A 27951-nucleotide genomic window follows, 5' to 3' on the forward strand; every position below is an offset into this window, starting at 1 on the left:
CTTCTGCTGTAAAATTATTGAATTCCACTCCTCCAGAATGCATACAGTACCAGCACTGCATAGATTTAAGGGAGCTTGTCAGGGGTGAGGGAAGAAGGGTCTTTTGGGGGCAGGTGAATGAAAATAATGGGGAACAAAGGCATATCTTCACGTTCTAGAAGCAGTGAATATTGTTATAAAAAGCAAGTAAAAAACCATCTCTGAACTATGCATGTTCATGAGCTTAGTGGGCTCATTGCTGCAGCTCTGTGGCAACCTACACTGCTGAACTGGCTCTAGATGAGAGCACTTGTACCCAGGCTCCGGTCCCTCTGCAGAAACTTAAACACGCTCAGCTTGCTGGATGAAGGCAGATTCAACCTCCTCCTTAACTCCCAATTCCAACACTAAAATCTGGGGCGAGGTCAGCTCTGCACTGCCGCGGGAAGCCGCCGCAGCCCCGCCGCCCCTGCCGGACAGGGGCAGCAGGGGAGGCTCGGGGCAACGTGGGCACGGGACCCCCACTCACGCAGCTGGAGCGAGTTCAGCCCTCTGCCGCTTCCCCTTTCTTCTCCAAACTCGCTAAGCTACTTCAGTGCCGGCCAAAACGCAAGCAGCTATTGCGGACGAGCCCCCGAGCAAAGACGACGCGACCCGCCTTTCAACGGCCCCGCTCGGCTGGCTCGGCTACCTGCCCGCTCCGCCCGCCCTGCCGCGCCCCCGTCGCCTCGGCGCTGCACTGACGGGCGCGTGGGGCCACCGGCGCCCGTCCCGCCCCACCCCGGGAAGTGACGTGTTGCCCGGGGCCGCTCGGCAGCCGGCGAGCCCAGGGACTTCGGCGCTGGTCGCAGTGAAGGCGGCTGGGAGCGCTCTTGAGAAAAGCCCTCAGCCCGAGTTACCAGAGAGCCTGGCCCTCTGTGAGTCCGGGGCGCTAACGAGGCTCGTTCGCACGACGAGACTTCGCAGGGGAGGCTGGTGGCAGGGCGAGCCCCGAGCTTCCCGCGAAGGGAAGGCGGGTGCGCAGCCGCTCCGCTGCGGCCGCTCCGGCACTGCCCGCGCTCCGCTCCGCCGCTTGGCGGCAGCCCGGCCTGACCTTCCAGGTTTCGCTGGCAGGACATCAGAGAGCAGCCGCAAACGCACCACATCCCGCCGCTTCTCGCCACCCCCCCTTCCTCCTTCTCGCCTCTTAAAACTCGTTTTTAAAACCACAGCACTTTGTCGAGATGCAAACGTGCGTGAGCAGGCCGGGGGCTGAGCGCAGACGGTTTTTTCATCCGGTGTTCGTCTCCTCCCCTTCAGCTAGAGACAAGCACCTGCGGCCCCGCGGCCTGCCTGAAACCTCGCGGCTCCTCGGGAGGCACCCGGGTGCCGGGCTGCCCTCCTTCCTCTGTCCCTGACCGTGGGCAATTACAGCCAACACACATAGGTGTTTCGTCTTTCGAAACACCCTATCCGCTTCCCAACAGTCAGGACAGTTCAAAATAACGCAACCGATACAAGTCCCACTTAAAATGATCCCAGTCTAACAGCCATGCGACTTTTTCCTAGCACACCTTTTTCCTAGAAGAAGGACTGAAGATGACAAGCAAGCCCTATACTGGCAATTCCTGAATTCTTTTGTCCTCAAGTACAGAAATAATGAAATACTAAATACAGGTTAGATATATATAAGTAGCTCTCTATATGACAGAGACAAGATATCTGGTGTCTTATTTGACAAGCACAACCTTCACTCCCTGTCTGAAACCACACTAATTTTTCTGGAAGGGAGACATGTTTTTTACAGGCAGCAACTAACTGTTACTGGCATTTCCCCCTTGTGTTATATGTAATGATATAAAATAGTGATGCTTTTGCACTTGCAACTTATGCCACTACATATAAGTGCTGTGGTTGGGAACTGCTTAACTTTAAAAAACCGTTTCTGACAGCACACAGCTAGTCAGCAAGGGAGACCTGAAAAAAACCTCTAAGTACACATCTGAAAAACAAACAAACAAAAACTCAAAAATTCTCATCAGTTTTCTTTTTTCATTATTAGGAACGAAGTTCCAAATGTTGATATTTGTTACAAAAACAAGGAGTCCTCCTGTATGCGTCTTGTCATGATCACAGGTGGTAATCCCTAGGAGTGAAAAGGTTCGTCCTGCTCACAGGGTGGCCCTCTTCCCCTATATGAGCTCTAATGAGTCCCTGACTTTGTGTTCCCCAAATGAGCAAACTGAATAAGCAATCACAACCTGAATCTCAAACTGCTCATTGTATGAATACAAAGATCATTGTGAGAAAGTCAAGTTTCTTTTTCATACATTTGTCCCTCCTTTATGCCCCCTCAATACTGACTAAAGTCTACTGGGAAGGCCCTCACAGGTCTGTACACCTAAAGAAGGAAGAAAAAAAAACTCCAGTTCTGGTTTTCAGGTCTTCTGTGCAGTGATAACTTTAGCACATTCCCTTCATAGGCTTGTTTCAGAGTGCTCCGATAAACACAGCTACAAATTCAGCCAGAAGTTGACAAACCAAAGAGAAGACAGAGAAACAACCAGCATTTTCAGTGGATGCAGGTAAAAGACTGGCCATGAAGAATCACAGTTAAGAGGGGAGGAATAAATCTTCAGAATTGCTGAAAGGGCAAAGGAACAGGATGAAGCCCATGTACCACATGATGACATCGTGGAGCGGTAATAGAGGCAAAGCAAAACACTTGATGAGGAATAACATGTATATTTAACATTTATCCTAGCAATATCAAAAAAAGAAAAAAAAGAAAAAAAAAAGTAGCAAAGCAAGTAGAGAGAATTTCAGTCCATAAATGCACTGAAAATGTTGCAGCAATATATGTCAACTATGACAGCAACAGATACTGTATGGTGTACTCCAACATAGAATCACAGAATGGTTTGGTTCCATGGAGGGGACATCCACTGGGCAACCTGTTCTGCCTCACCACCCTCATAGTAAACAATTTAATTCTAATATCTAATATAATCAATTCTGTCTAAGTTTAAAACCATTACCCCTTGTCCTATCACTACACCCCCAGATGAAGAGTCACTTTCCAGCATTCTCGTAGGCCCCTTTAGGTAGTGGAAAGCCACTGTAAGGTCTCCCCAGGGCCGTCTCTTCTCAGGCTGAACAACCCCAGCTCTCTCAGCCTTGTTTCATAGGAGAGGTGCTCCACTCCGCAGGATCATCCATTCTAACTTTTCTTTTGTATGGATTTTACTTATATACAAACTACATTTGAACTAATGTTTTTCTGTGTTGGTTGCAAGTGCTGTGATTTATTTCCCCCTGAAAATACACGCAGAAATCATATTAGCACAGAACTACACATATATCCCTATTTGTTTCAATAACAAAATTAAAAATAAATGAGTTTTATGAATATTAGCTCCATTTTAAATAAATACATTCAAATCTTTGCAGCAGCTTCCATGGCATTATTTTTCTTTGTCTCTAACATAGTACACAACAGGTTAAAACTGCTCCAAGAATACTTATGTTAATCATAAACCAGGCATGGAACAATCAAACAAGTTAGTTGTGTCTTCCCCTAAGAAAGCCAAAACAGAAAACAGATCTACTGTGCATTTTGTGCATTAGTGATACTACAAAACTAAATGTAATAGGTAATGTGAATAGGCTGAGAATAAAAATAAAAGTCAAATGGCAAGGATGACAAAAATCTAGTTCTAATAAAAAGAGATCAGCTCTGTTAGAATTTATTCAAACACATAGTAGACATTTGACTTTTGTAACTGAACATTGGACGTAGGTGCCTCTAAAACAATTAAAATCATCAGAGATACAATACCCACCTTTTGATTTACCTTTACTCAGCTCCTTAAATACCGCCAGTTTCCCACTTTAGCAGAAACCCTTTGCTGAAGGTTACTTTATACTCAGAGAAAAATGAAAACAGAAAGATATGATGTGTCTATTACACATTTTTAAGTTTTTTTTTTTTTTATTGTTAATACATTTTATTGCCTTCATCAATGTTTCTGCAGTGTTTTAATTTGCACAGAGATTGTCATAGCTCACTGAGAAGGCAGACCAAAAGTTACTTTTGAATGTATTTTAGGAGTGTTTTTAGGCCTGCTTGTTATGAACTCACTGTTGATAATCATTACCAATAACATGCACATTAAGTACTGTCTCAGATGAAAACATGAAATAATTTACTAGACCCTGCAGTCCAAAGAGGATGAGAGGTGACGCATATGACAAAAGTGGGAGGAAAGTATCTCTTCTATATCCAGGCCCAAGGGAATTCTTATTATTACCTCAGAGAATAACAAGATTTCTAGAGCTTTGCATTCCTAGCCCATGGGCCACACAAATACAGTAAGGAAGCAAGGTCTTGCTTGATGAGACAAACTTTCAACCCGAGGGGACAGTTAATTATGAAACAGGTGCACTGCTTCCTCTCATTCATTTCAATCAGGCAGGAGGACAGCAACAATCGAGACAATAAGGAGGTCTGCTACTTGCTGACATATTGTCAGGGTTTTCACTGGGATAGGGTTAATTTTCTTCATCGTGGCTTGCATTATGCTGTATTTCAGATTTTTGATGGAAATAGTACTGATAACAAACTGATAATTTAGTTGTTGCAGAGCAGTGCTCAACAGAGCCAAGGACTGTTCAGCTCCTGCTGCCCAGCCAGCAAGGACACAAGGAGCTGGGGGCGACACAGTTGGGACAGCTGACCACAACTGTCCAAAGGGATGTCCCATCCATCTGGTGTCATGCTTGGCAATAACAGCTAGAGTAAAGAAGGGGGCGGGGGGGGGGGGGGGGGGGCGGAGGAGGAAACGACAACATTTGGAGTGATGACGTCTTTCTTCCCCGAGGAAATATTATACATGATGAGCCCTGCTTTCCTGGAAGTGGCTGAACACCTGCCTGCCACTGGGAAGCAGTGAATGAATTATTTGTTTTGTTTTGCTTTAATGCACAGCTTTTCCCTTGCCTAGCAAACTCTCTCCATGAGTTTACCTTTCCATTTTTACCTTTCCAATTCTCTTCCCCATCCCACTTGGAGAGAGTGAGTGGCTGTGTGGTGCTGAGCCGCCTACACATCTGCAAGGACCCTGCATGCTTGCAGAAACAAACACATCTTAGAAACAAGCATCTCCTACTCTGCTTTCTAGTATGGCCCCATTCCAATAAATGTATTCATTATTATGCAGCATTGGTAAAACCACAATAAGAAGATCCCCGTTTAAGAGGAAAATCATACCAACAACATTAGCCTTCATTCATTACATTTACTTCTTTGTCAGAGTCAGAATTCTCTCTCAATATACATCTGCATTTACATGTAAGGACATGACATTCTAATATAATAGGTTGCAGAGAGTAAATAAATTACAGATGAGAGAGACTGACTGAGTCTTGGAACCATAGGTGGGGAAATCAAAGTTCATTAATCACCATTAGCTCTGCCATTTACATCAACATAGTAATGAATTACACATTTATTAAAACAGTAACTCAAAACCCTTGGTTGAAAATGGTTATCAGTAGAGCCAGATTACTATCTGTAAGTAAAAATACATATATATATATTTTTTAATTTACATTCTAGATAAAACTGACAAGCTGAAGGGAGGAACGGATGCTTTAGAAGTATTTGTTGCCTATGTAAAAACAGATATGTCTAGCTGGTCTAGCACTATGTCCTCACAAATACTCTTATATTAAGAATTACGTATCTGTCTTCCTGGATTAGCCTCTACAGATCATTCATCCAACTCTAGAAATTATTTTCCTGGATGTTAGTGTACTGTAAATAAAAATTATTAATTATATCTATGGTACATGGTACATGAGGGAGTTGATTTATTCTCCAGGTTAAAAAAATGTTGAAGATTGGGAGGGAGGGATTGGCCAATGATTTAGATGGTAACTACAGTACAGATGCCAGTGATCTGCTTTTAACAAACTATCTAACTCTATTCCATCAGGTGCCACCATATACTATTAGCTGGTCCTCCAAAATAATCAAGACTGGAAGCAGAAGAGTAAAGATACAGCATGTAGAAGACAGTCATGGATCCCAAAAGCAAACCACTGCTTTCAGTCAGAACTCAGGGAAACAGCACAGCTGTAACAACTGCCACCTTTTTCTTTCTGTTTTAAAATACATCTCATGCTTTTTTTTTTGCTTTTTTTTTTGCTTTTTTTTTTGGGGGGGGGGGGGCGCAGAAAATATGGCAACTGGTTTGCTTCAACTCTGTGCAGAGATCAGTGAATAGAATAGTCAAAAAATCATTTATATGTTCTTATTTAGTTGAAAACAGAGCCAGCCTTACCAAACTTGCACTCCACAGATGATAACAAATTGGGTGGAGTTGTTGACTCCATTGAGGGGGGTGAGGCCTTGCAGGGAGATCTGGACAAATTAGAGAGCTTGGCAATCACAAAGAGTATGAAGTTTAACAAGAAGAAGTGTTGGATTCTGCACCTGGGAAGGGGCAACCCTGGTTATATGTCCAGACTGGGGGAAGAGATGCTGGAGAACAGCTCTGCAGAAAGCGATCTGGGGGTTTTGATTGACAGCAAGCTGAAACATGAGCCAGCAGTGTGCCTTGGCAGCCAGGAGGGCCAACCGTATCCTGGGGTATATCAAGCACGGCATTGCTAGTCAGTCAAGGGAAGTGACTGTCCTGTTCTACTCTATGCTGGTGAGGCCTCACCTTGAGTACTATGTGCAGTTCTAGGCACCACAGGATAAGATATAAAGCTGTCAGAGAGTGTCCAAAGGAGGGCAACAAAGATGGTGAAGGTCTAGAGGGGAAGACATATGAGGAGCAGTGGAAGTCACTTGGATTGTTCAGCCTGGAGAAGAGGAGACTGAGGGGAAGGTGCTGATCTCTTCTCCCTGGTGATCAGAGATAGGACCCAAGGGAATGGCATGAAGCTGTTACAGAGGCAGTTTAGGCTGGATATCAGGAGGATATCACCAAGAGGGTGCTTGGGCACTGGAACAGGCTCCCCAGGAAGTGGTCACAGCACTGAGCCTGCCAGAGTTCAAGAAGCATTTGGACAACATGGTATGATTTTTTGTGTAGTCCTTTGGGGACACAGGAGTAGGACTTGAAAATCCTTGTGGGTCCTTTCTAACTTGGATGTTTTATGATTCTAGCATTCCTTCTGTCAGCTTTTGAGGTTTTTCCCCCTTGGTTTCTCTATGAACTAAAATTACTGAACTTGAGGCATATCTTCTGTTTAACCCAGCCTATCAGACCCAATATTCCATGTCAGAACTATCCACATCATGGAGGTTAGTAGTCATTAATCTGCCAGAAGAATGGCATTATGCAAATTGCATAAGGTCAAATCTTTTGTAGTTAATTCCTTCATCAGTTATCTTTGGTCCTCTGAAAAAGGCAGTCAGTCTCTCACATAGCGTACTGATAACATATAATCAACACTCACTAGCAATCAATTTGTATATGCTGTGTCTCCAAGGAATGTGATTTTTGATGAAAAGGTCCAGTGTCTTGATTTATTCCTCTGGAAAGCCACGTCAAGGATTTTAAACAATATTAATTGCAAGGGAATACAACTAAAGTGAGGAGGTTTTCCTCTTCCATCTTGAAGAACTCTATTAAAAACTGAGTAGGGAGTATGAACTGCATGCCACATTCTATGGATTGTAGCTATAAGTGTGCTGAAAAGGCTCACACAGACACAACTTTAGATTTTCAATATGACAGAATGGCATCACTTGAAAACTGGGCAATAAAATTCAAAACAGTTTTCTGATACAACTGTGAAATCTGCATGGGTCAAAGCTTTTTGCTCTAAGCCAAGTGTAATCTCCTGTCAAGAAAAACACTATACTGGCTGCTAAAAATCACTGAAGTGGATATCACTATGTAGACGATTTTAGAAATACATCTGGAACACTATCTGCTAAAGTAAGCTTGGATATGTGTTCCTTATCTACCTTTGCCTATCTATAACATACTCAGTAGAAGCTATTTTTGGGGAAAAGAAAATGTTATTTCATTAGCAGAATAAAACTTGTTTCTAGCCTAGACTCACAATTTTACTTGCAAAAGCATGGAACATCAGCAACAGGCAAACATATTCCAGTGTAACAGTCTGCTGCACTCTGCTCATCATTGAGAATCTTGCACAAGCCCCACAGCATTACGTCAAATATACTTTTTCATCACAGCAAACTCACAAACCTCTTTTTCATCTCAGAATTACAGAACACTGACTAACAATTTCTGAACAGTACAGGCATCTCTTGTACCTCCCCTACACTGCTATCAGGTTCAGACAATCACCAAAAATACCTTGCCCCTTGAGCCATCGCTGTAGCTAGAAAGTCAGGCCACTGGCCAGTTCTGCAGGGCACAGGAGGAAGGAGAAAAAGAGGAAAATCTACCTTACTAACAGCAAAAGTTACAAATTAACCAACCAATGCCTCAGCCCTGTTAATGTACAATTCCAAACTAATTCCAGAAACACTGAGTTAAGCAAAGCATAAGCAGGATGTCATTTCAAACCTTTTTTGAGATAAAGAAAAGGAGCTTTCATATTCCTGCCTCAAAGCAAAAGCACACAGTATCACAACAAGGAAGTGAAATCCCAAAGCATCACACTAACATAAAACCTCTTCCTGACTGGAATCCTCAACTCAGCTCCTCTGCCACTCAGATATATTTTATACATGTGTCCTATAGATACAGCATTATATGGCACTATGACAATTGCTTTAGCAATGAAACAGCATAGAAATAGAAAGTGGTATTTTTAAATTTAAAAGTATAATCACCATTAAAAAAATAATACACCGTACTTTCTGATTTAAGAAAAAAATCACCTTGTGGTATGTAATCACATCAACAATATATACCAATGTGATCCATACCACTTAGTACTGAGAGGCTCTCAGATAGTGAAAACAGGAGGAAAAAATGCAAGTATCTCTTCTTGGAAGGAAGAAACATCATGAAAGTCCATAGTCTTGACCAAGTAAAAAGAATATGAAAAAGACATTCAATTAATCCTGAACACAGCCAAGCCTGATGGTTCCTTTTTTTTTTTTTTGGTGATACATTTCAGTCAAAGGACCCCATTCCCAAAAGCCTGCTTTCTGCTATCACAGACCATTCTGTGGGCCAACAGTCTTGTTGCTACAATAGGTCACAGTCACAGAGAGAAGGGTGAGCACTGGAAAAGAGCATAGGGGGTGACTATGGTCTTGAACTATGTAACAGCACATTCAGACATTCAGCAAGAAATGGGCACTCATGACAATTGCTGGTAGAAATCCTGCTACGTTTTATGAACAAGGGCTCTTCAAGCTTTTTCAGGGCATGAGAATTCCTACGCACAGGAAGGACATGAGAATTCCTACACACAGTTGCCTCCAAAATGTAATAGTCACAAGCTGAGTGTATTTTCAAAATTGTGTAGCCAACACAAATAATACTGCAGCCAATCCAGATAATTCTTAACTTTATCTTTGCATTGAAGCTGTACAGCAAGTAGATGAACTAGAAAGACCAAACTAGAAGATAATTCAGTAGAGCGTACACAACAGCACGGAGGAGTTGTAAAGTTAGGACAACTGATTAACCTAGACCACTACGAGAAACCATCCCTATAGTACCCAAACTGCATGTACAGTTAGAATGTTAGAAGTTATTTCTATCACAAATAAACAAGGCAAACAAAGAAAAAAAATCTCTCCTTGGTGGTTTAAAAAGAATAGGAAAGGATAGGAAAGAAGAGGGAGAGGGAGAGGGAGAGGGAGAGGGAGAGGGAGAGGGAGAGGGAGAGGGAGAGGGAGAGGGAGAGGGAAAGGAGAAGTCAGTTGGAAGGGATCTGCAAAGGTCATCTAATCCAACTGTCTGACCTCTTCAAGGCTAACCAAAAGTTAAAGCATATTAATGAGGGCATTATCCAAATGCCTTTTGAACACTGACAGGCTTGGGGCATCTACCATCTCTCTAGGAAGCATGTTTCAGTGTTGGACCACCCTCACAATGAAGAAATTTTGCCTTATATCTAGTTTGAAGTCCTAGCACAGCTTTACACGCCATTCCCACGTTTTACCTCAGCTGTTCCCAAACCTGCCTTAATATGCCTTGCATGTACACAGATTTCTAATTCACTTAAAGGTAACATTCTGGGGCTGAGTTATGGTCCTTCAAAAATGCAGCACAGAATACAAGATCAGAGTCTTTGCACACCTAGTTGCTTACATGCAGATGTAAGCAGTCAGAACTCAAGCATAAAACAAATGCGTCTCCTGATCTAGTCACATTAAGAGAAACAGAGTCCCCAGAGATAAGCTAATGTCAAAAGAACTATGCCCTAAATCCCTTGCTACCTTACAGGTAAACTCAGTTTTTCATTTTGACATCCACATTTTTTTGATAACAACATGGGGACAAGTGCCTGGAGAGCAGCTCTGCAGGAAAGGATCTGGGGTGCCGGTCAACAACAAGCTCGACGTGAATCATCGTGTGCCCTGGCAGCCAAGAGGGCAAACTGCACTTTGGGGTGCATTGAACACAGCATAGCCAGCCAATTCTGGTGATTCTCCCACTGTGTTTAGCTTTGGTGCAACCTCAGCTTGAATATTGTGTACAGTTCAGGTCTCCACAATATAAACAAGATGTTAAGGTCCTTGAAAGCATCCAGAGGAGGGCATCAAAGCTGGTAAAAGGGCTGGAGGGCATGCTCTATGAGGAGAGGCCGAAGATGCCTGGTTGTCTAGTCTGGAGAAAAGAAGGCTGAGAGAACACCTCGTTATGCTACAAATTCCTGAGCAGGGGAATGGAGAGGGAGGTGTCAGTCTTTGCTTCCTGGTGACCGATGACAGGACATGAGGGAATAGCACAGAGCTGTGCCACAGGAGGCTCAGACTGGACATTAGGAAAAAATTATTTACCGGAGGGTGGTGGTCCAACACTGGAACAGGCTTCCTGGTGAGGTGGTTGATGCCCCAATGCCTGTCAGGTGTTCGAGAAGCATTTGGACAATGCCCTCAATAACGTTTTCATTGTTGGTTAGCCTTGAAGTGGTCAGGAATTTGGACCAGATCATCTCTGAAGGTCCCTTCCAAATGAACTATTCTATTCTATTAACTGCTGCCTGGGAAACATGACAGATTCTTTTATCTCATTTGCCTCTACAGCTGTGGGACTACCTTCCTGTATTGTATTTACTATCTTAATCATCTCTTTGTTCTCTCTTCCTATCCACAGATACAGAAGCATATGTTCTAACCACATACCACATTAATTAGAAATTGGTATATATATACTACAAGAGGGAAAACAGACAATTACTTTTTGTATTTATATAGGGAGATGGCGAAGCTTTTGAAATTCTTACGATCTTCAGGAATTCCACCCAATTGCAGTCAATTCAATGGGGAAGTACAATATGCCTAAGAAACAAGCTTCACCTTATTGTGGAATGTTCTTTTCAACAAAATGACAATTTTGAGCAGTGGTTCCCAACCCACAGCTTTAAGTAAATATTTAAATATTTTAGGAAAGAGATGAAACTTCAGATTCAGCTTGTGTGAAATCATACATAAAAGAGGTCTGAGGCATTTGCAGTAATCTATAAAGGTATGCCAACACAACTACATCAACCACAAATTATTTGAAAAGCTGAGCATATTGAGCCAGAACCTCCTGTGCTTCATTTTTTGCCCATTGCCTCTTGTCCCATCACTGGGCACAACTGAAAAGAGCCTAGCTCCATCCTCTTGACACCCACTCCTCAGATATTTATACATGTTAATGAGGTCTCCCCTCAATCTTCTCTTTTCCAGGCTGAACAAGCCCAATTCTTTCAGCCTGTCCTCATACAACAGGTGCTCCAGTCCTCAAATCATCAGAATAGATCAGATTAGATCAGATCAGCAAGTTCAGAGCTCTCCTCTGAACTTGCTCCAGTAGTTCTATGTCCCTCTTGTACAGGGGAGCCCACAACTGGACACAATATTCCAGGTGTGCCCTCACCAGGACTGAGTAGATGGGCAGGATCACCTCCCTCGACTTGCTGGCAATACTCTTTCAAATGCACTCAGGATACCGTTGGCCTTCTTGGCCACAAGGGCACAGTGCTGCCTCCTGGTCAGCGTGCTGTCCACTAGGACACCCAGGTCCCTCTCTGCAGAGCTGCACTCCAGCAGGTCACCACCCAGCCTGTACTGGTGCTTGGGGTTATTCCTCCCTAGGTGCAGGACCCTGCACTTGCCCTTGTTAAAAGGCAAACAAGATACAAATATGACCAAAGCCCACCACATTTGTTGAAACTGAAAGCAAGCATAAACATGAAAAACTGTGAGTGATTAAGGCCAATTTCACCTATATACCTATCTTCAAATATAAGAATATGATGGGAATGAAAACTCAATGTCTTCTGCTTAGTGTCATCTGTTTTGCTTGGCCTTACCCTCAAGTACACTAACAGAAAAAACAGTGCTCTCTGCAGGGTTGTTACGTAGCTGCACATAGTCTGTACAAGTATGGTCAGACAGACCTCATGTAAGTCAAGGTGAGCTGTCAAGCAGCAGAAGTATTTTCACTTCTACATGTATTAGAGTCAAAATGCTTTAACACATTCCCCTGAAGCTTCTGTATGCTACTGTATATGTATGTAGCCCCTAGTCTTGGAATTCAGTCTTTGAAAGAACAAAGGCTTGTAAAACTACCTTTGTATCCAGTAGAATAATACTGGTGCTTCAAGTGAGTTCTTCAAACTTGTACTTTCTTTTTAGTAAAAAAAAAAAAAAAACAAAAAAAAACTTTAGAACATAGAACTTAGTAAAAAGATGCATGGCCCACCTTAGTACTCATTTATATCTGGCAACTTTCTGTCTGTTGGCTAATAAAGATGACATGGAGTCTTACAGATAGCGGTCCCTGGTTTAGGATTAGGTTAGTTTCAAGGTCCCAAACCGCGGTGGTCCTTCGTTGTTAGTTTGTAACTTCTTTCAAGAAAAAAAGGAAAAAAAAAAAGGAATAAAAAAGGTAGAGGATTCTTATTACAAAGGGAAACTGGAAACTTCTCTCCACACAAGCAGCGACATGGCTGTATTGCAGAGGCCTCAGGGTAGGATTAAAGAAAAACAAAATAGAAACCCTTCCATCTCTAATTAGGGTCTTCATTTGCCAAAGAGCCATTCCACAGCAGGAGGAATTACATTCAGCCCGTTGCTTGGATAACGTCTCCCAGCAGGTTGGCTCCTCTGAGCAAGCTACTTTGAGCCAAAAATTTCTGGTTACTTGGAGGCAAGCAGCCTGCATATTGTTTTAACTGGCTTGGCTTTTGCAGACAGTTTTGCTGAAAAACAATCTCCTATTCAGAATGCAGAGATAAAAGCTTTACTTGGTTTGAATTTGTCCCCAGTTTCTTTCTCCCTTTCTTTTTTTAAACATGGGAATTATAGGTTCTGGAGTTTGCATTATTTCTCTCGTAGACATCACTGTTTTTCCCCCTCTAGCCACTTGATTTTTTGCCAGTGAAGGCTGCTGTCTGGAGTCCAGCCATTCATCAGCCCCTACCTCATCATTAACACTGTGGTGCTGGCGGTCACAGCCCACTGCTGGCGACAGGAAATCCTAACTTGCAAGAGGTTAACCACAGCCCATAAACAGCCAGGCTGGCTCATTAGTCCCTTACAGTCAGCTGAAGGGTCCAGACCCTCTGGGAGTTTCAACACTGTTCATGGACTCAAGAGTCTATGCATTCTGTACCCTTAGCAAAATAGCTTGATTTCCTCCTTCCTGAAAAGCTTGCTACTTGGATCCTGTTGGCTAGCTAAGGTCCATCTTTTTTTTTTTTTTTTTTTCCTATCCAAAGCTGACCAAGTCCTTGAGGTATTTTGAAAAATTAAATGTCTGTGATATATTCTCTGGGCGTAACAATTGAACAAAACAGTGATAGGTCCACAACTGAGACACTAAGGCATAGGTTTAGCCAGAGTTGCATATCCATAGCGAGTGCAGCTAAGGCAAGAGCTATACAAAGGGCTACAAAGATGGTGAAGGGCCTAGAGGGGAGACGTACAAGGAACGGCTGAGGTCACTTGGCCTGTTCAGCCTGGAGAAGAGGAGGCTGAGAGGAGACCTCATCGCAGTCTACAGCTTCCTCACAAGGCGGAACAGAGGGACAGGAGCCAATGACCAGCAGATGACTCTCTGGTGACCAGTGATATGACATGAGGGAATGGAGTCAGCTTGCAAACAGGGGAGGTTCAGTTTGCATATCAGGAAAGTTTCTTCACTAGAGGGTTGTCGTGCACTGAAACAGGCTCCCAAGGGATGTAGTCATGGCACCAAGCCTGTTGGAGTTTAAGAAGTGTTTGGACTGTGCTCTTAGTCATATGGTCTGAATTTCTGGGTAGACCTGTGTGGAGCCAGGAGTTGGACTCAATGATCCTTGTGGGTCCCTTCCAACTCGGGATATTCTCTGATTCTATGAAATGTTGATAATGTATGCCTAATCTGTCTAGAGAATTCATACCACAAATATGTCCAGCTCTAATCTTCAAGAAATAACCTGCTAGACTTGCAAATGGTTTTGTCAGTGAAACGTCTCCCTACATTTGGTCAAACGTCCTCCCTACATGGACCAAAAAGCCCAGTTCATACTCAAAATATTTGCTACTTGACCCATTTGGAGTTGATGCATTGAACTTAGTACAAACATTAAATTGTCATGTTATCCAAACAGGAACCTCTATACAATAGCCACCTGGCAATCATGAAGACATGTATAAAGCAGAGAAAGTTTCTGGCAAATTATTTCAGAGGAGTAGGATGTGAAGCACTTTTTTTTTTTTTACAACCACCCTTTCTCCTTCCTCCCCTTCAATCTTGTGAAAATCATTGCAAAACATTCCCACTTTAAGTATGCAATTTCTCTGGGATCCATTATTTTCTACCACTGCTGATTTTATCTGCACATCTATTACTCTGTATATCAGAATCCCTCTGATGGCAGCTCTGGTTACATTCCTAGTTCTCCAATTTCTTTCAAAGCCTTCTGTCTTAGTGCACTGAAATTAGGCACGTCACTCATCTGTGAAGTCCTAAATATTTCCAGTCCCTGCCTCCATATCTGCTCCCTATTTTCTTCCCTTTCTGATCTTTTTATCTGATTCTGCTGGCCAGCCTTCTTTTGTGCTTGTCTCTACTCAACAGGGCCACACTTACTCGTCCATTCAGTTTTACACTTCAAACTTATTTCTGTAGTTCTTCTAACATGTATGCAATGGTGCATTTTTCCTGTTATTCCATTGGTAGTTTCTGCATGGAAATTAGCGCAGAAGGTCTCTCACAATGTTTTAGAGGTTCACAAAGTATGTAGAATCCACAGACTAAAAGAGACTTAAATATTTACATGTTATTATTATTTCTTTGTTGGTATATCTTTAAAAAAAATTACCTTAATCTTTACTCAGACTGAACTTCTGTTAATTTCCCTGGGATCACTGACTTAGCAAAGACTCCAGTAACACGTGTTGTGCAACAACAGCTGCTTCTTTAGCTTAAGAGAAAAGCAGCTGTGTTCCACAGTTGGTTGGAAAGGAGTGAAGTTGGGTTGGGGACTGCTGAGGACTCAATTCTAAAAGCAGAGATATATTTAAAGTAATCAATCCACAATAGTAATCTAAGGAGTGCCAAGAAGGGGAAACATCAGAGACTGCCTTTCTTCATCAATAGCTGTTGCTTTCATAACAATGCACACTGAACACAAAAAGGAAGTTAGTAAAACAACATAGTAACAGATTGCTTGCACTAGTTGCTGATGGAAACACCCACCGCCCCAGTATTAAAAAGCGACAGATCTACTTCTTTGTAACTTCATGACCTGATCCAGCCCGTCTTTGCCCATTCCTTTGAGTGCTCCCCTCTTTGGATTTGATCCATCAATTCTTTTCCTTCACATCTTTCACTGTATATCTATACACAAAAGAAACCTTTCCTCTGTCTTCAAAATTTAATTGGCTTGCTTGTCAGTTCTCCTACCTTTTCTCAACCTTTCCCTTCTTTCTCAAAAGCACTACAGAAATTAAGGTGAAAATTAATCATGCAGTGAGAGGGATAAAGAGAAGGAACACAGAAAGATACATATGAACACAAGATTTCAGCTATAATGACGAGACTGCTGCCTCATGCTGTATCCTGTGCTTGCCTCCAAACATTTCTCCACGTTCTCTGCTGCCAAAGACTCACACATGCAACCTTTCTTCCTTTTTCTTTCCCATTCAAATTTCCTTTTTTAGTTTGTTAAAAACAGCCTTGGTGTTTAGAATGTGGTCTGTTGGGGACTGAAGAAAAAGCAAGGAGATAGGAAGCAGAAATGCACTAAAGCTTTGGCAAACATATTTTGCTTTATATGATTTTTTTCTTGTTCAAGAATACACATTTGTCCCTATCAGGAAGATTATGAGGACTATATCTGTCTCTGTCATTATGAAAGTTCCAGTTCTTCTTGAATAACTGTATTTCCTCTCTTCTGATCTTGTCTATGCAATTTTCTTAAAATTCCAGAGATCATTATGTCTATATGCTGCTGAGATCTGGTTACACTGCTTGTGCTGGGGAAAATGAGAAACAAGAATCTCAAAAGATAAATGACACCAAAATATTTGCACAAATAGAAGTATAACTTCAAATGATTATTGAACATGTTTTGTAGTTCTTTAAAATGTATGTTAAATTTTCAGGCGTCCTGGACATTATAAATGGCAATGAAGTGGGGAACAACAAGAAACAATCAGTTAGGCTTTGCAGAACTATGTTCTTCTTCAGTGCTTTAGAAAAATGATCATTCTCTCTCATAATTCTTGAGAACAAATACAGTAAAAAAAATACATGCATAGCAGGAATTAAAATTATATGTACTATCTCCTTTCACAGTTAACTCTAATTCTAGCCACTGCTAAGACAACGGACCATGAAAAATGAAAAATTACAATGAAAAGTTAATGGAGAACATTTTGAAGCTCAGTGTCTTTAACACAAGCCAAGATCCTATTTTTTCCCTTCAAAACACACACTCTTTTGCATCCAAAAACACTGGAATTGATAAACAATGTAGTTTGTCTTTTGATCAGAATTTTGGCATGTGCAATGTATTTCTACCAACAAGTCCACAGCCAAAAGAGTCTAATATTATTCCAAAAGCTTCTGCTGTTTAATAACAATTCCTCCATAACACAGAGTATTTGGGAGTTCAAAACAACAAATATTAAGTTCTACTGCTGAACATCTTTTCTTATCTGTAATTGACATGCATTTAGGTTAGCACTACCATTAGAAAGGCATTTCCTCTAGCCTTCTCCTTTTACTTGTTCCTACTTCCACTGACTCTACACTGCCAACACAAACCTTCAGGTAGCCACACAATGAAACAAACAAACAAACAAAAGCTTACAAGTCATCCATTCTATTAGCTACTTTTCACCAAGACCAATTAAATTTTACCTTATGTTTTGAGACTGCTGCCTCCAAATGAATTTTAAGTGTTTTTTAGACAGTGTTTACAAAGAAGAAACAAACACAGGTTGATAAACAGAAAGCAGCAAATGTCCCCAAATTGTTGAATAGATACTACAATGTAAATTACTTCAGTGGATGTAAGAAGTTTTCCTGAAGTGACAGTATCTTCTACTGCATGTGCACATTAAAGGGTGCCATGACATTACTGCAGTTGTCACTACTAGTTAGAAATACCCGAACAAGCTAAGTTTTGTAAACATTCATCGCTGGCTACGAATATGTCTCTCATCTCTTTTAGATCTTAATCTACTACATAGCTCAGACTAAATAAGTTTATCATGAAAGAGTGTTTGCCTGTGTTCAATACGCATTTCCACAACTGGACTGAATCCATTTCGACAAGAAATTATCTGAACTTGATATAACTAACAAAGTTTGATATACATATCAAATTATTAATGATATACGGAAAAAAAAAGGTATGTTTACGTAGTCACTGCAATTCTAATCTGCATACATAACTGTATGCTTGATTAGGCTATGAATATCAAGATATAAAATTGATTTAATTTCACTTGCCTTTGTTAATTTCAGTAACTCCAAATGAAAAGGACCAGAAATACTTTTTTTTTTTTTAAGTAAAGATGCCACCAATTCTTTACAAATGAGCAAGATATAATTCAAAGTTATTTTCAATCAACAGATAAATTCAGTCCTGGTAAGAAGGAATTTAAAATAGTTTAATTTTCTTGTAAAAAGAATTGAACCCCTTTTTTTTTGCAATAGGTTTGTAGGAAATCAGACAAACAAACAGAGAAAGTACTAACTTGCCACACAGAACTATATATGTGTTACTATATGTGTTTAGAGCACAACCTACATATCTGAGATCTGTATTTCCTTACCTGAAAAGGGCCTCTCACTCAACTAGAATTCACTCAAATCATTGCTCACACACATTAGAATAACAAGGTGGTAATCAAATTGCATTTTTCAGACTTTATTTTCTATGACTAACCATTACTACTGTGAAAGAGTCTTTTTTTCAGAAAGACACATCTTAAGAGGCATTTTGACAGGAGTAAGTTCAGAGGAAGTTCAGACTGGTTATCAGGAAAAGGTTCTTCACCAAGAGGGTGGTCAAGCGCTGGAACAGGCCCCCCAGGGAACTCGTCATGGCACTGAGCCTGCTAGAGTTCAAGAAGCAGTTGGACAATGTTCTCAAACACATGGCTTGATTTTTTGGGTGGTCCTTTGGGGACCCAAAAGTTGGACTCTACATGTATGGTCATTGTGGGTCCCTTCCAACTTGGATATTCCATGATTCTGTGATTCCAAGTAAGGAGATGCACCAGCCAATTACTTGCTCATCCAGGTATGTTAATTTAATCAGCATATATTACCCTATAGGGCATTCATGATTCCCGTAAAAACATGACTTATAAGTGCATTGCAGTGTCTTCCCCTCTCTCACCCCCAACAAACTTCCACCAAAAACCTCACTAAGTAACTTCACTGTTAAGACAGGAAACTAAACAGGCCTCCACTCAACAAGAAAAGCACCCATGCTCCCACAGTTAGTGCAGGTGTCTGAGCTCACGATAGGGTTTACAATATTCTTGGATAAAAGTATTGCACAAGTTAAATATAAGCCAGAGAATTAGCTTAAGTTCATTCACAAAGTGAGAATAAAACTTCCCATAAGGCTTTCTTGTCTTGGTTCCTTGAGTTTTAGATCACTCTTTATTCACCTACTAACTACCAACTAAACTGTCCTGTCATTTCACATTTGAATACCTTACAAGAATTTTTAAATTTAAACTAACTGTTACACAAAAGGTTAAGAATCACGATTAGACGGTTTAAGGCAGACTCAGGTTATGATGATTTCAGCCCCATCTTCAGTAATATAATCATGATGATGATGTGGCAAAACAAGCAATTCTTCTAGTTAGTATTTGTGTATGTGTTTTTGTAAACAAACTCTTAAAACAGAGATAAGAAGTGAATGGATACTGGAAGAACTGTTAGGAATTTCCTTATATTACAGATTTCTTTGATCTGAAGAAAACAGGAAGCTGTAGTAGCAGGAACATCCTTTCTTTGTTAGGTTCTACTCAGATGCACGTCCTTAATTACATATATCCTATGAATATAGAGGAGTCTCTTCAGTAGTCCCTGGAAGAGAAACAAGAAAAAAAGCCCCTCCCTGCGGACTTCCAAGCTTGCAGAAGAGGGAAGAAATGCTACTTTTAAGCAAGTCTTCAGTATTTTCTCAGTTTCTATTCTGTACTGAAACAAGTAAGTGATGGTATTGCTAGGGTGTATTACACCATCTTGACAGAAATTATTACTTCAGAAATAACTGGGAGGGGGAGGCAGGGTGGCTGCACTTCACTATAAGCAGGACACACAGATGTAGTGTGACCACAGCACAGTGGATGCAAACATGCAGCAGGTAACTGTTGCAACACTGTTTTTTCCCTTCCTCCGGAGTAAAGTTGCTCTGCTGGAGCATGTGTGCTGGCAGGCAAAGGAAAAGGGGTTTCATTGTGCTGTCTGCAGAGAAGGCAGGAATTCTAGGAGGGGAAAGGTTCCCTTTGAAGCACATGGCACGAAGCACTTCCCAGCGACCATGGCAACAGGCTCAGTGGGTTCCCAGCCTGAGAACCAAGTTACTGCGGCCATGCCTCAAAAAACAAAAAAAGTCTCAAAGAAGGAAAGAGAGGGGGGAGGAGGGGTCGGTGTGGGGGAGTGCGAAGCTGAAGCAGAATTAGCCTGGCAGAAACTGAGCGGCTCCCTGGTAGGCAAATCCAGCCAATAATGCTTGTTGGGTTCACGGGGTTTCCTTTTCATTTCCAAAGCTTTCTTCTTCCTCTGTCACTCCCCTTCTACCCCTATTCAGGAGCTCATGAGATCAGTAAAACCCAGGCCTTTGCTTCGCAGGCATGCAGCATTGCCTCAAACAGGGCTGCACTGTGATCAAAGGCAATGTTAAATCACGGCTGCCACACACACCCTTTCCCAATCAGAGTACAGTTTTCATGGGCACTCTAACAGAAGATTTAAAAAAAACAAAACAAAACAAAAAAAACTTGTGATTTTATTACACCATATGAATTTGACAAAGAATGATGAGAAATTCAAAAATCTATATGGAAATGGACACATTAAACTCTGTACATCTACAGATCCTATTTAGCAGATGGATAAACACATGAAGTAAAGCTACTAAGAAATACAGGCTAGGGTTTTACTAACAACATCCATAACAACTGAAAACAACAGTAAGAAAAAAGAATATATCTTTGTGCCAGATTTATGTGTCATGGAATTTAGCACTACAGACATCTTTTTAGTATTCTCTACCTACTACTTTGCAAAATTCCTAACTTTCCACAGTATCTTAAAAACATCTGTTTTCCTTCTTCTGCTATTATACAAAACCTCAACATTTACGCTTTCACATATGCATGCATTCTGTCATAGAAACATAAGCAGTAACCTTTTTGTTTCTACCATCATATTGCTCAATGCAAAAGTTCACCAGTATTAGTGATACGACTTTAAATCAACTCCCTTGAAGAAGCACAAGGAAGATTCCAGCAAGAAGAAAATTTGTATTTCTTTGACCAAGACAGTAAGATTCACTTTTATTAGCAATGTCTATCCTGAATTTACAGCAAAGAAGTCTCCTGTAGAGGACTCCTCTTCCCAGAACAGAAAAAAGAAGAAAAAAAGAAAAAAAGAGAAAAAAGAAAAGAGAAAAGAGAAGAAAAAAGAAAAAAGAAAAAAAAAAAGAAAAAAAGAAATAAAAAAGAAAATGAAAAAAGAAAATATCATCTGAGAAAATTGTGCCTGAGAAAGAACAGTTAAATGCTTTCAGTTTAACTGCTTTTGTTAACTAGATTTCTTCGATCAAGTTAGCATCATATTGGCAGTTCACCCTATTTCTACTCAACTACTGCATCTGCTAAACATCCACTTTTGCAGAAGTCTTTGTTAGGTTCCTGTAGAGCTCAAAAAGGGAAACATATACACTCAGTTTACCATCACTATGTTTATCAACTGAGTCATGACATTATCCTTTACTGAAGCACCCAGTGTGAAATCAGGCAAAATGGGAATATTTTGTGGAGTACAAGTTTTTTTCTCAATTTATTTATTGATTTTTCTCAGAAAGAAACTAACTCTTCCACAAAACGGTTGCATGCAGCAGTTACCCCAAACTATTCAAACCATATGTCCCCTTACCTTTCCTAAGACAGTGAGGCATGGCTTAGGTTCTAGCTCTGGCTGTTCCAGCTTCACCACTCCTACCCAGCCGTATTCATACAAATCTTCCTCATCGTTGCTATTACACAGTCCAAGTGGATGCATCTGAAACAGAATCAATAAGAAACCTTTATAAAATCAGTGTAATTCAAAGAACATATACAGATTGCATTTGAATACCTTAATTCACAATAAATACACTAGAAAGACTGTAACATAAGGATGCATATATGAAGAATGTTTCTGAAGCATGCTATCAGTTCAAAAGCTTAGAATGTTATGTGAGGTCACTGTCATCTTGCTTAGGAAAAATAATTTAAAGATTTAAGATTAAACGTCATTATAAATGATCATCTAAAATACAGAGTATCTTAGATATATAAAGCTCCGCTTAGTTCTTTCCTTGCAAATTGACAGAAAAGATTCAAGCTCTTTTGCAGAGTCACTCATAAAAGCTTTATGTGACATAGATCCAGAACCAACGTTTGAGAAGCATTACCACTTCCTTTTTTTTCTTTTTTCTTTTTTTTTTTTTTAATATCTGCACAGTATTAACTGTCCTTTGGAACATGGCTATCATGTTGTTCAAAGTAAGGTTTTTGTGACTATTTTGAAATAGTCACTAGTTTTTTTCTGAACCCAAACAAGAGGGAGACATCATGAAGTGAGAAACTTCAGTCTCGTTTTAGATATTTTTGTTTCCTACACCATGCAACAATACCTGTTTCAGATATCCAATGTCTTCCTCCACCCTCCTCCATCCAACATTACGTAGCTACTCTCGTTTTATTAATGGCAAGGAGCTTACTATGCACCAATGTTTTAAACTTTCTTTATCTGTTCCAAGTTTGATATCCTTCATTAGCATAATTTTTGTGTATAAACTAGATTATGGAATATTAATTTTTATACTATTTACTACACTCTGCCTGTTCCCTTTTTTCCTCAACTAAAATATTAGGTTTTTCAAAGACCCTCTAAGAGTTGCCCAGACCGTAACATATATACAGAAAAAGTACTCGGCAAGAGAGTACTTTATCTAGCTCCATGTATTCTCTTAAATTTTCTCTTTGCCAAACTAGCTAAAGAAATCCACTAACTGGTATCAACACAACAACAATTTTGTCTTCTGTAAGTTGATCATGCTAGAAGATTATATTGCTCTGTAATTTACATACTTATATATCTCATTATTCCATGCAAAGTAGCACCATGTAATGATCACTAATTCTGCCATCTCTTCTGCTTCACCAGATTGTCATCTCATCCTTTCTTTCATGTGTTGTACCTTGTCGTTCATTTTGCAAGTGATTCAATACAATGATAGCTATTTTTATTACCTTGTGGGGCTCTGGCTTTCTGACTAACTTGAGCTGTTACTCTGAAATATGGGAAACATGATGGTGATCTGGCACAATACAGAGGTTTTCCTACCACTCATTATTAGTAGTACATCTGTATTCAGAAGGAAAAAAAAAAAGCCAACACAATACTATGCAGATAGAACAGAAACTTAATTCTTAATTCATCCTTAATTCAACCTTATTTTATTTTTTTGAGCAGTTCAACTGCTTAAAATGAACCTTAAGCTCAGCATCTGGTAGATAAACCATTCAGCACAGACATAAAAACAGGGAAGTCAGGCATCAAGAGGGCTCTCTCCAAAATTGCCACTGCATATATCCCAACATAGCTAGGCCCAAAAGGAGTCCATGGTATTCTTTAAGTCAACAGAAAGCTTTAATCCATATTAAAATCTAAAGAAACAGCGAACTATTCCCTTGATGTATGCTGTATCAATCAAGCTTTGAAACTACAACCCATATCTAAGAAGTTTTTAGTTTAAAATCCTTGAAATGTACTGGGGCACTTTCCACATGCCTGAAAGGGCAAAACTGAAACCACTACTCAGAGGTGCTTTTATCCAAGGTTACAATATCTGTACTGAGGGTTTAAAATAACTTCAAAAAGAGCCGCACACATTTTTAGTGGGTTACTGTTACAGAGCAGACAAACAGTAAACCAACAGGGAAGGAGGAACATTTTACTCTGTAATTCAATCACCTCCAAGAAGTCCTGATGATTAAAAGACAACTTCCACCCTTTGTCCTTTCCTTCTGAGTTCCAGTGTAAAACATTATAGTGTTAAAAAACACCATATGAACAGCTCAGGATCTTTCTATACACAGTTATGAGATTAAAAGACTTGGTCTTTTTTCCTCAGCCATACAAAAATAATGTCTCTATCCACTTTAGTCCAGAAAGCATCTTGGAAGGAGGCCAAAAGGAACAGAAAATTCTTTCTGCTGTCACTTTCCTCTAGAATACTGTTTTTCTGTAACAGCTTCTAAGTGTGAATAGGCCTTTAGATCATAGTCACAAAACATACTCTGCAGTTACAACGCTGGAAATCAGAATAAGACCAATGAAGTTAAAAGAACCTCTTCACTTCCTTTTACAAAGTCTGTGCTTTCTTACTTTTAAAAAGAAATTGTTATTTTGTCTAGTTCTGAATGACAATAGTCTCTGACATCTTGTCTCTGACAAGAATGCCCCAAATACTTGAGAAGACAGTCTTCCTATTTAGAGGCAAAAAAGCTGCAAATTACACATAATTCCAAACACAGGAAAATAAGTCCAGTATAGAACAACTGTCCTCTGAATATGGTTTTCTAGACAGCTGGGAATTTACAATGTCAGTCAAGCACTCGAGTATCCTAGCTCATGCATCTCACCTTCATACACCAGATGCGTATTCTATGTGGCACAGGGCTCTCAGGCATTTGGCAAATCAAAGCTGCCTTTCTGAGCACTCCTGACTTCCTCAAAAAGTGAGGTGGCCTCAAAAATGACCTATGCACAGTTTAGTAGTAAAAAATCATAGGCCTGAAAGCAGCAGAGCCCTCAAAACATAACCTACCTCCATATTTTTATCAAGAACTGGCAAATCACTTCAACAAAAAGCTTTGTTAGACCTTTGGAGCTTCACAGCTACCAATTCCTTATGACTTTAGACTTTGTGAAATAAAAAATAAAAGCTTTTCAGCTATGACATGAATGTTAAAAATGCAGTTTGGGTGGGGAAGGCATGGGACTTAGCAACCAATGCAGTTATCAGTGAACTAATGTTTATAGGGTTCAGGTGAGCTTCATGCTTAGAAGTCTATGGAAGGAGTGAAACTGTCCCCAGAATAATTGTTTCATTCATTTTTCTGCAGGAAGAGGCATACCCCGAAGAGACAAACATGGGAACAAGACAATGAGGAAGATGAATGGTAGTAAAAATATGGAGCAGTCTGGGACACAATAAGGCAACAACCAACCCGTGGCTCCTGGAAGTCCCATTCCAGGTTCATATCGCACACAAAGTGCAGAGGTGTGCTGAAATGTAGACTGCACCATCATTTGATCCTTGTTTCTAGCAGGCCATAAGCCAACAGAAGCTGCCGAGGCTGACATTACTGGATAATTTTAACTCCAGCCTCACGTAAACCCAAACGGAATAATGAGATAAAAAGGCACTCATCTCTGACAAACCACTAACCACATTCACTGTCTCCATGGTTCTCCAGGATAGAACTGTAGGTCTCTGTCTCCTGTTGTATGAAAAAAAATTGTAGGCAGCTTCCAAAATGATAAACACTGGCCACTTTTGTAGTGTAAGTTTGCAACTTCCTGCTTTCCAGTCAGAAGAACATAGGAATAGACAGGATATCCATTGTGTTCTCCCATCCAGCAGAGATACTTCAGCAGGTACATGTTGACCAAAGACCAGCAGAAAATCTTCAGAAAAAAATCCTCTCACCTCACCTTACCAGATTTACCAAGAAGACTGAGTAAGTGCATGCATTAAGAAGGATGGGGAGAGTCCTGTGTGCTTATGGGGCCTTGGACAAAATATGCGTGATATATTGCCCTGAGGCATGTAAATCACACAGGAGGTATGAGGCACTACGTTTGAAACTCAGAGACTGAATTTCAGAATATGCAGTAAAAAGAAGACCAGTATGTATAACAAAATGACCTGTCTATTTGAAAGGTTGCACAAGACTTTAAACTGTACATGGAACTGGAATACGAAGCTGGACTGGATAATTGGTAAGAAAGAGGAACTCTATGAGATCTAGGAAATACCAAGAATTTTCTGGCAAAAGTTGACTTTTACTCAGTATTTACCGATCACTATACTGCACTCTGAAACGCCTGTCTCAAACATCACCAGTACCTGGTTTTTGAACCTAGTCCAAAGAACTAGGTTTCTTAAGAAGTTTCTGAAGTCAACTCTGATGCAAAAATCTAAAAAAATGAATCTCTGAATAATTTGTCAACGAAGTGGAAAAAAAATAAGCAGGAACTCATTGTCTCAGGACAGGACTCAGGCCATTCACACAGTTGTATTTACCCTGAGGGAAAGAAAGTTTCATATTCTTGTCCAAACCCATTAACTATGCCCTCTTAGAACACATATGTACTCATAAGCCATAGAAAGGTTGTACTATGAAGTACTTATTAGAAGAAACCTGTACTCTGGCTAGCAAACAAAAACAAATAGCTGTCATAAAGGAGAATTCTACTTCAACATGGCTGTGATGCTACTACCATTGCTGCCCAAGGACAAACATGACCCAGAGTAAGTGAACTCCATAATATAGTCCAATGACCCAGGCATAGAAAGTTTTCTACGTTACATTTCTTAGCAATACATAGAAGATCGAAGCAGGGAGAAGAATGAAATGCATTAAGACACCACACATTGGCAAAATAATCTTGCATATAAGAAACCTCAAACCTAAATGCAAAATCCAGTGCAAGCAGCAAGCAAAACAAATAGGGTGCCTCAGGCTCTGTGCTGGCAAATATAGAGAATTTAGTAGGTACATCTACAGGCTATATAATCCCAAGGATTTTGTTGCATAACACTGGAATTTCACCAAAGTAATTCATGAAACAAATTACATTATTCCAGCAGTACTCCCTTGAAGTCTGTATGTTTCAGGAAGGGCCAACTGACATTGTCAAAAACATCTTACTGTTCAATTAAAAACACATGCATTGCAAAGCCAAACTGTTCCTAGACTATTTGTTCCTGTGAATTTGAAGATTTACAGGACCAACACAGTTCTGTGTAACCATTAACACATTGAGGGAACTCATATTCAAGTACTCAGTGTCAGTGCTGTGAAATTGGCATTGGGAAGTGGCATTAGGAACTCAATGCCAGGTTGTACAATTAATTTATCAATTCACTAATCTTATCATGACCAGAACTTGGGAACATGACCTCCATCCTCAACCTCCATGACTGTTAGTCTCTCTTACTCTGTTTTTTGTGTGTGTTTCAGTAACAGTACCCTTCTTATCTTCTCTCTTGGTGCTCTCATCTGTTCACGTTATTCAGATTTCATTTTTTTTAATGCATATTACTTAAATCTCCACTCAAACCAGATCCTCCATCATCCTCATCCTGATCTCATGGATATGCTGCATGGATAAACTATCAATGGCAATCTGATCGCCTTCCTCAAAATCCTGTCCCTGTACCACCTGCCAAGAGAGGACACTTGATTCCACCAAAAAACTTTTTTTTTTTTTTTTTTTTTGCATAACATTTTCACAACAGTTCAAAAATCTGTTATTTTGTTTGTTTCTGCAGGGAATGCACTTCTTTATACATCTACTTATCAGTTCCCATTTTACCTACTGCAACTTTCTTCATCCTGAAAACAAACCCTATAGTAACCTTTCTGACTCACATTGTTAGTCATCCTTACAGTCCATCACATGTTCACCACTCTGAGCATGCAATTTCTACCCAGAAATCTCTTCTCTCCATAAAATTCTGTCCAGTTTCACATTTCAGCCAATTATATTTTGTTCACATTTCATATTGAGACTCCAATGCCTAAAAGGAAAGCCAACTTCACTGGTCCATTCATCTTTTTTTTTTCTTTTTTTTTTTTTTTCTTTTAATAACAATTTGCACTAAAAGTGAGGATTCCAGAGGTCCTGAACAAAGAAAAAGAGAAAGGGTACATTCACACCATGCAAAGATCACAAGTGAGCTGCAACCCAAGCAATTAAATCCACATTGTACATCATGCCACCAAATATTTATTGGCTTGGGTGTAGATGCAGGACAGTCATGTTCACACACACCATGGTGATCCCAATATGTTGCTCTGGGGCCTGT

General features: G+C 40.3%; 1 protein-coding gene across 1 annotated transcript in view; it reads right to left on the bottom strand.

Moving 5' to 3' along the window:
• The window catches only part of ZNRF3 (zinc and ring finger 3), a 93062-nt gene that overhangs the window by 17561 nt on the left and 47550 nt on the right, over positions 1-27951 (bottom strand). The window contains 1 exon segment of the mRNA XM_032198898.1: positions 21741-21866. Within this exon segment, the coding sequence (XP_032054789.1) occupies positions 21741-21866 (126 nt within the window).

Source organism: Aythya fuligula, chromosome 17, assembly GCF_009819795.1.
Source record: "Aythya fuligula isolate bAytFul2 chromosome 17, bAytFul2.pri, whole genome shotgun sequence".
In the NCBI taxonomy this organism is placed as follows: domain Eukaryota; kingdom Metazoa; phylum Chordata; class Aves; order Anseriformes; family Anatidae; genus Aythya; species Aythya fuligula.